At 39.4% G+C, this 9797-nt stretch overlaps 2 protein-coding genes across 2 annotated transcripts; both read left to right on the top strand.

The window, feature by feature from the left end:
* LOC122084435 (protein ECERIFERUM 2) lies at nt 1-5547 on the top strand. The gene is made up of 2 exons (XM_042652664.1): nt 1-549; nt 4522-5547. The coding sequence occupies exons 1-2, from the start codon at nt 115-117 to the stop codon at nt 5404-5406; spliced, it is 1320 nt and encodes a 439-aa protein (XP_042508598.1). The 5' UTR covers nt 1-114; the 3' UTR covers nt 5407-5547.
* A 3517-nt stretch (nt 5548-9064) lies between these two features.
* On the top strand, nt 9065-9595 carry LOC122084940. The gene has a single exon (XM_042653354.1). The coding sequence runs from the start codon at nt 9065-9067 to the stop codon at nt 9593-9595; it is 531 nt and encodes a 176-aa protein (XP_042509288.1).
* The last annotated feature ends 202 nt before the right edge of the window (nt 9596-9797 follow it).

The following is a 9797-nucleotide window of genomic DNA, read 5'->3' on the forward strand; positions in this document are numbered from 1 at the left end:
CCGAAAGCAGCCACAATAAAGATTGGAGAAGATGCTTCAGCTACTCTCCATTGCCATTAAAAACCCCCTATCTGTCTTCAAAAATTTGCAGAACCCATATCTCTTTCTCCTTCAATGGGCTCAATCGATAGTGTCAGGGAGAGTCCCGTTTACGGCATAAAGCTGTCGTCAGTTGTACCGGCCACAGTGACCGGTAATGATAGAGATCGTGAACTAAGCTCCATGGACCTGTTCATGAAGCTTCATTACCTGAGAGGTCTCTATTTCTTTAGTAAAGATGCAGTGGAAGGGCTTATGATATCGGACTTTAAGGAACCCATGTTTAAATGGCTAAATCTCTGGACAGCTGCTTCGGGAAGGATAAGGAAGTCCGAGTTGGGTCGACCATTCATCAAATGCAACGATGGTGGGGTGAGGATCATTGAGGCTCAGACCAATTTTACACTCGATCAGTGGCTGCGGAACAATGACTGGTCTCTCCATTGTCTCCTCGTCTCCAATCAAGTCCTTGGTCCTGATTTGGCTTTCTCTCCTCTGGTCGTTCTCCAGGTTTGTATACAATACATTCTCTTTTCTTGATTATTATATTAAAATGATAAGTTTGCTTTATTGCGACGTAATAGATGTGCATTCTAATCAAGAAATAATTTCTTTGTAAATTATGACCTTTCTAGAGGATCTCCTGCATTGGGGACATCTTTTACTGATTAGTATGGTATTAGAACTTTCACCATAAAAGTAGGATGGATTTGGATGGGTGGTACAATTAGCTATTTAAGAACCTTAGATGCTTACCTGCTTTACACCACAAAAATCTTAGGAATCTGTCATATCAATACTGAATCGATATGGATGACCGATGTTATGAACTAAATCCATGATTGCACCCTATGGTATCCCTTTGGGCTCCGTTTATGTTCAGCATAAAAAGCTTGGTAAACAAATTTTACAGTGAAATTATATTTTTCACTTTTTTTTTTTTTAATGTACATTGGGGGAAAATTTTATCAGACACCCCATGTTTTATGGGAAGATGAGGATAAATTTTATGCCTAATTTATAGGTAAAGTTTTTCATGTATCACAAATTGCTCGTAAGTCAAAACACACTTGATGGTCCTACGTTCTCAACAACCAGACCTCTCATGGAAGCCTTTGAGCAATTTGGCACCAATGCAACCTCCATTTCACGATTATTTTGCACTCTCTCTCTCTCTCTCTCTCTCTCATTACTTTGATCTTTAGTAGATGAATCTCTCTCCAAATCTTCTCTCAAAGCCATTTTATGGGATTCTCTTTGTTTGTGATGGTTGTTCTGATATTTGCAAAGCTAATGCCGACGAGATCCCTATGTTTTCCTAGGATTTCGTTGGGAGATCTATACCTTTAGCATGGTTTCTCCACTTCTTAATCTTCTATTTCTTATTTTCTTCTTTACCTGTTACCTGCATTTCCTTGATTGTAGGTTCTTTTTTTTTTTTTTTTGTTTTTTTTTAGTAAATAGGAATTTATTCATCTCGTGTAGGGCACGTGGGGGTGGGAAATTACATCTCTCCATAAGCCACAGAGTGGAATTTGGCCATATTGTCATACACGAACTAGACACGGCCTTCCTAGCTAAGATGTCCGCTACTTGATTGGACTCCCTAGCAATATAAGATAACCTACATTCATGAAAATAGGAAGAGATATGCAAGATATCCGAGATCAGCGGCTGGATTGCTATAGGGGATGAGGCGTTTCCTTTGTGAATATGGGAAATAGCCTCTTTACTATCGGACTCCACCATGACATCATTGAAACCAAAAGAAAGGGCCTCTAGCATTCCCCTACGGATCGCTATAGTCTCACCTTCCAAGATAGAGCTGAAAAAAGAGGGTTCTGACACCGCTGCTACACAATTACTATGAGAATCCCAAATCAGAAGATCCACTCCACATTTTGAGTGATCGTGATTCCAAGAGCCATCATAGTTCAGCTTTACAAAGGAAGAAGGGGGCGCTACCCAATTCGCAACTATGCGGCTGTGACTTTCCTTGGGCGAAGCTTCCTCCTGTGAACTTGGTTGAACAGAGTAGAACTCCTGTCAAAGTGTATTTGCTACCTCTATCACCTCACTTTGGTGCGAAACCTTCCTCTCAAAAACTGCCTCATTTCGGGCTCTCCACAGGGTCCAAGCAATAAACGTACTGAGGCTGACCCTCTCTCTTCCACTCTTTTTGTCTAATTGGTGGAAGTTTCTCCATTCCTCTATCTAGTCGACAAGAGAGAAAACATTGTTATCTGGGAGTTTGAGAGATAAAGGGCATCCAAACTAGACCGCCTTAGCAAAAGGGCAATGGAAGAGAATGTGATCGATAGACTCTGTAGAGCTTCCCCAATGAGGGCATGGGGAGTCAACCTGCATCATTCTTCTTCAAAGGCCTTCTTCAGTAGCAACGGCTTCAGCGCAGGCCCTCCACAGGAACAATTTGATTTTAGGCAAAGATTTGCATCTCCAAATAATTGCCTTCCAAGTTGTGGACGTAATAGAATCCCACTTGCTTACATGGGAGGAGGAAGGTTTGTTCTTCTCTATCCTCTGCTTTGTATTATACTAAAGATAGTAGGTGGACTTGACTAAAAATTTACCATCCTCGGATGCTCCCCATATCATCTGATAAGGGCCTGAGAAGAGAGGAAGGTTGAATTTTAGGATAGCTTCTTTATCAATTGGGTTGAACCACTTTTCCAACAATTCTCTATCCCATGTACAATTTTCGTGATTGATAGTGTCTGAAACAAGAACAACAGGGCAGCCCTCAATAGGAGGGTCGTGAATCACAAAACTAGGGAGAGGGGGGACCCATTTGTCATGCCAGATTTGGATTTTATCCCCAACACCTATCTTCCAAAGAAGGCCTTCCTTCAATATTTTTCGGCCTTCCAAAATGCTCCTCCATGCCCATGAAGAGGAATTCCTGGCTCGAGCTTCCAAGAAACTAGAATGAGAAAAATATAATTCTTTCATAAACCGGGTCCAAGGTGAATCCGATTCAGCAAACAGTCCCCATGCCATTTTGGCAAGTAAAGCTTTGTTTTGAAAAACTGGGTCTCTCAGACCAATACCTCCACAATCCTTGGAATGGCATAATTTGTCCCATGCTAGCCAATGGATCTTTTGGCTTCCGTCCTTCCCACCCCAAAAGAAATGGACAACTTCCTTTCGGACTTTATCATGGATAGCCTTAGGGATCTTAAAATGTGATGTAGTAAAATTTGAAAGAGGAAGGAAGACTGATTTCAAAAGAACCTCTCTACCTGCAAAGCTTAGAAGCTGTTGAGTCCACCCATGAGCCTTTTTTGCTGCTTTATCGCTTATGGAGTGGAAGAGGTCTGTTTTGGAGATCCCGAAATCTATAGGAAGACCCAAGTACTTGGAGGGTCTGTCTCCGTATGAAATCTTCATGATCCGGGAAAACCAGCGCTTCAGCCTAGGGGCTGTGTTGGGGCTGAAACAGGGGGAGGATTTCTTCAAATTTATAGTTTGCCCACTAGCGCGGCAAAAAGTCTCCATGCACTTTCTCAGGTTGTGGAACTCCTTCAAGTTAACCTCCGTGATTAAGATACAATCATCCACAAATAATAGGTGGGTAAGGGGTTGGGATTTGTTCCTGATTTTGATTCAATGGATTTGTCCACCGGCTTCGGCACCTTGAAGGACAATTCTAAGACCTTGGCCACAGAGAATGAAGAGGGCACCCTGCCGAAGTCCCCTACTCGGATGAATAGCGCACCTCTCAGCTCCATTCACAAGAATGGAATAACTGACAGATGTAACACATGTCATAACCATATTCACAAAAGTGCCATTAAAGCCCAGCCGCAAGAGAACACGGGAGAGGTATATCCACTCGACTCCATCACACGCTCTTTTTTATGTCCGACGAACCTTTTTTTACCCTTCTTCTTCATTTTTTATGTAGTGAAAAGCTTCATGCGCCGTGAACACGTTGTCGGAAATTAGCCTTCCAGGTATAAAGGCCAATTGAGCATTGGAAATAATTTGTGGTAAAATAGATTGGAGATGGACAGCAAGGATCTTTGATACAACCTTAATTGCAACCCATCCTTGATTGTAGGTTCAAGAGAAAGCAAAGTTTAGTAAATTTGTGAACATTAGGTGTTCAATTTTATATTAAAAAAAAAAAAGTGGACATTTACATATTCGATGTTTTGCTTCTTAAGCCATTATACTTTTCAGAATGTCTTTTACTCCACATTTTACCTCTTCAAAATAAACACTGGAAAATATTTTAACTTGTGTTTTTTTTGTTTTGTTTTTTTTTTTTTTTTGGTAAAAACATGTGAAAATTGACATGTACAATTTTTCCATGTAAAATTTTACACCTATACAAATGGGGCCTAAAGGTAAATTTTCCAGTTGGGCCGAGTCACATCGGATGGGAATATTTTATCTTGATGTGTTAGAAGAATGGTTTGAAGCCAAATCAAAACTTCTATTTCTCTCCTGCCTATTCAGTTCACTTGGTTCAAATGTGGAGGGATGTCACTGGGCCTCAGCTGGGCCCATGTACTCGGCCATGCATTCTCAGCCTCAAGATTCATCAACATGTGGGGCCACATCTTGTCCGGTCATCCACCCCCAAAGTCGCTCAACATGCTAGAAGAACCAGAACCGGAACCAGAACCAGGAGCACCACCCACAAGCGAAAAATCCATTACCTCACAGCTTCTGTCTGCGAAACGAATTGAACCTGTTGGTGACCATTGGCTAAGTGTCAAGAACTGCAAAATGGAAGCTTACACTTTCCAAATCACTGCCTCGCAATTGACACAGCTGCAGTCAAAGATATCCAGTGAACCATTTGAAGCTCTTTCGGTGGTAATTTGGCAATGCTTAGCAAGGATAAGAGAGAATAACGAGCCAAGGACTGTGACTATTTGCAGAAAAGATTCTCATTATAGAGAAACCAGCAACTTGATCAGCTTGAGCAATAACCAGATGCTACTAAGTGTAGTTAAAGCGGATATATCTGTTGGAGAGGCCAACCCATCAGACTTGGCAGCATTGATTGTTAAAGGATCAGTAGAGGAAGAAAGTCTGATTGAAGAAACAGTGGAGGGAGATCGGGGGCTGTCAGATTATATTGTTTATGGCACAAACCTTACATTTGTTGATTTGGAAGAGGTGGAGATTTATGGGTTGGAGATAAGGGGGCACAAACCTGTTTTTGCAAATTATGCCATTGATGGAATTGGGGAAGAAGGGGTTGTATTAGTGCTTCCAGGGCCAGAAAATGATGGAGAACGAGGTAGAGGAGGAAGAACAGTTACCATATCCCTCCCAGAAGATCAACTCTTGAAACTAAAAGGTGAGCTCAGTAAGGAATTGTTTATTGCATGAACCCAAGGTGTCACTGACAGTGTGGTTGAAGATAAAAGTATTTATTTTGTGAAAATTGTTGAAGAGAAAGTAGTAACTGCACTTAAAATATGATATTGATGTCCAAAACAATGTAATCAGAAGCTTGTTTTGCCTACAGAACCTCTCTCTCTCTCTCTCTCTCTCTCTCTCTCTCTCTCTCTCTCTCTCTCTCTCTCTCTCTCTCTCTCTCTCTCTCTCTCTCTCTCTCTCTCTCTCTCTCTCTCTCTCTCCTGGTAGTAGTTTGCCCACAGACCCACCTGCTAGAAGTAAGTAATTTGAAGTTCACCATAAGTAATCACTAAGAATCAGCATTAGTCAGGGCACTTCCCAGTTTGGCTACTTGGGGGCCGTGAAAATTTCAAACAGGACATGAGCTGTTGGGGATACAATGTCTTGTATCCCATTGCTTGCATTTGTATCTATGTAGGGTTTTGTTATATATTTGTAGCAAGATGATTTTCTCTGTATTTTGAGAGAGGCATGTGGCAAACAATTGTGATCCTATTCTCCATTGATATTGAAATAGATATCTTCTCATCGTGAACATATGCAATCTTGCTTAACCACATAAATCGTTGCATTGTGTGATTGTTTGTTCGCAATTTTCATTCTTTTCTGCATCGTTTTAGGTATTCACTTCTACAATAAGCCAAATCAACTAAAATCTTAATGGTGGGTCAAAATGCGAGCAAATATCCTCCCAGAAAAGGATAAAGAATTGTGGTGACCATTAATTATCTTTAGCTGCTTTATACTTGTAAAGAAGAATTGAGGTGATTTGAATGAAGTAACGCAGAGATGAAGATCTGTATTCCTATCAGTGTTCAGGTTGGCCTTCTTCAACCTAATCCTGCATAATGATATGAGTTGCTACATATCTACCGTAGTTGGTGCAAGCTAATGGGGGGAAGCACAAGAGAGGTAGTTCTGGCAGCTGTTAGCCACAAATACAGTCTTCCAGTTCCAGTATGCAACACAACATACATAATCCACACAAGTCCCTTAATTAATGGGTGCTTAAGGAAATTAAGGCCTCTTGCAATTAGACCAACAGGCATAGGAATGAGCTAGTACTACAATTCAAGAAGTGCATGTGAGATCGAATTTCGGGCAATGTTTAGTATGCGTTTTTGTGATAGATTTATGGGTTTAGAATGCAGTTTGAAATGTGAAAAACATAGAAGAAGCGGGTTTCATAATGTGCTTTAATTGTTGGGTATGCATTCTAAGTTGATAATGAATTCATTTGTCAACCGATCTAAGAATGTACAACATAACCTTAGAATCCCTCAAGTGGAAGTACTAATATGCCTTTTCCTGATCATAGTCATCACCAGTGGATTTTTCGGGAGCCTCCTCCTCAAGACATGTAGACAGACGTTCTTCCATTAGGAGTAACATGATACTCCAATACCAATCAACATAATTAGGTCCTTTCAGTTTGTAGTCATTGATTAGGGTCAATAAGGTAGAGTTGATTGAGATTGTCATCGCACGAAGATCTATAAATTTACAAGATATAATTAAATGCATGAACATTAAATCATGTGCATATCCTATCGGTTAACACACACTCAAGTCATGTGCATTCCTATCAAATCAGAATGAATCACAGTATCATAAGAGATGACCCACTATCATAGTGTCCCCTCAATATCTGTGTCCATATTCTATCCATTAGGAAGTCGTGTAAATCGTCGATTATAAAAACCTGACAACGTCCTATTGGCTCTATTGCGGGGTCATATTATCAACATCTACATCCACCATTGATAGGTGGCCATGGATATGATCTACCGATTAAGATGCATCCATATCACACATGCTTTTAATATTAAGGGTAATATTATGGCACATATATTAACATCTCAGGCATAAATATATATCATATGTATAAAAGATGACAACAATATAAGATAATTAAATGTGGTTTGGGATAATAAAAGCAGTGGGAGTAACATGCCTCAATCACTCCCACTCAATTAATTATTTAATTAATATGTAATAAGATAAAATACATCTTATGCATCAAGTGATACAATCAATATGTATAATCTCTATCTTCATCATCTTCATGTGATTCCATCTCTTTTTTCATCATAATCGTATGGGGATCTTCATCATTTTCTTCTCTTTTACAACAACTTGAAAAACAACCTAATCTATATATCCCTATGTTTAAAGAAACCTCTTTGAAGAAACCAACCCACCATTTAGGCTGCTCAATGGGATGTAATACATTGATTTATAAAAAAGAATGGAGAGAGAGAGAGAGTACATCACACATCATATCCATTACATTTCATGTAATAATGACTTTAAATCAATAATTTCACAAATCATTAATTTAAAGAGATTTTAGGCAAAAAAATTAATATTAACTATTAAGGGTCTAAATTGATCAAATAACCATTGAACCAAATGAGTCATGCTCAATATTAACTATTAATATGTATAGTTACTTTCTTTAACCAGGATTTAGAGTTTAGATCTTTAGGGCGTGGGGTGCCCTCAAAAGATCAAGATGATAGAAAGAATAACGTTCACAAAAGATTGGTGAACTTTGAAGTTCACAACTTGTCACTTAACTAGGCCTCCCTTGGATAGAGGGCTTTTGATGGGATTGAAAATGATTAGACTCCTCAAGATAATGGCAAAGTGAAGCATTTGAGTAGCTTAGGTAGAAAAATTCTTATACTATTTTTTTTCTAAGAAGTTTTTTGACAATGTTTTTTTGCGCAAGAGACCCATGAGGAGTTATCAAAAGATCCACAGAAGAGTCAAGAAAAGGATTCATATAGGGCCACAATCTTCTTGGAAAACAAGGAATGTACCAATAGTTTTGTAACTTAAAATGCTACCGAAGGAACTTGATCCAGTGACCAAGTCCTGAAGCACTTTCGAAAAGAAAACGTGCCAACCTTTTAGTCAAACTTCAAGCAAGAAAGTGTGACCATATCATTGATTAAAGTGTCTCCAGTTTGGTGACATTAATCTTGATTATTACATATTCCTCCAGTCTTCTTTGTAAAAAGCGCAACGGTCAAATTAGGAATTATAAACAATATTATTTTTTTAATTTTGCTCCCCCTCGGCCTACGTCACTTATTTGAAATATCTTAAATGAAAGATAATTAATAAAAACTATAATACAAAAAGGCCACTATCTAGTTTGCAAGATGGACAAAGAATCTCAAGAAAAATAAAAGGGAATACAATTTTGTGATTTTTTTTTAAGGGAGATGCCAATGAGAGAATACAAGAGCATTATCAGGGGCCACATGATTAGACAATAATCTTTCCCCCCTTTTGAGAAAGGACTTCTGACCCAGGATTGGTGGGTGCACTAGCACCTCATACTCTCTCTCTCTCTCTCTCCACATTGTAGGAAATGACCGCTCTCTACCATGAGGAAAGAGAAAGAGGGTAGGAAATGCTAGCATACCCTCCAGGGTGCAGTACTATTGCTCTCCAACAATTCAATGATCATATCATTGACCATATCATTCTTCATTGCCCATTTGCTAAGGCCGTTTGGTTCGGGTCCTCTCTCTCCCATCGAATCCCTAATGACCCCTCCTTTCTCATTCACTCTTGGATCCAACAATGGTGTGACCTCAGTTCACAAGATAAACTAATGACCAAGAAGAACTTCATCCTGTGTTCCTTTGTGGTTTGGAACCTTTGGCTTGCTAAGAACGAGCTCATCTTCAAAAGAGATAATTGGACCCATTCTGATGTAATATGCAAAGTTGAAGTTTTCTTTAACAAGTTTAATCGAGTCAAGTCTCATGAAGAGGTTGTGGATCATCCTGCTGCTACTCCACCAAGGCAAGGCCAACATCCAGTTTGGATTCCTCCTCCTTTTGATGTGGTGAAAATCAATGTTGATGCATCATTTGTTATGGATAAGTCTTTTGGTGCCTTAGGCTTTATCATTCGTAATCATAATGGATCTCTATTGCTTGCTGCATCGAATTCAACACCAATGTACTCAATCATTAACAGGGAAGCTGAAGCAATTAAGGAAGGTATTTTGGAAGCAATTGGTTTAAGATATTTTCTCCTATGGGTGGAATCAAACAACCTAGAGGTGATGACTGTCCTTTCAAACGATTCCAGCTGTATTCCTTTTCAAATCTGGTCTATCATTGAGAATATCAAGTAATGTGTGCCAACCCAATAGAGTATTCATTTTCTTATGTTCCAAGGGCTGTTAACGGTATTGTCGACACCCTTACAAGGAGAGGCCTGTCCATCTAGTGTAGGATAGTATGGCCTCAATCCATTCCTTGGCTAAATCAGTTATGCGAAGCTGATGCCTTGGCTTGTAATCGGTCTTTTTTTCAATAAAATTTTGCATTACCAAA

The sequence above is a fragment of the Macadamia integrifolia genome, chromosome 7 (assembly GCF_013358625.1).
Source record: "Macadamia integrifolia cultivar HAES 741 chromosome 7, SCU_Mint_v3, whole genome shotgun sequence".
Taxonomy (NCBI): domain Eukaryota; kingdom Viridiplantae; phylum Streptophyta; class Magnoliopsida; order Proteales; family Proteaceae; genus Macadamia; species Macadamia integrifolia.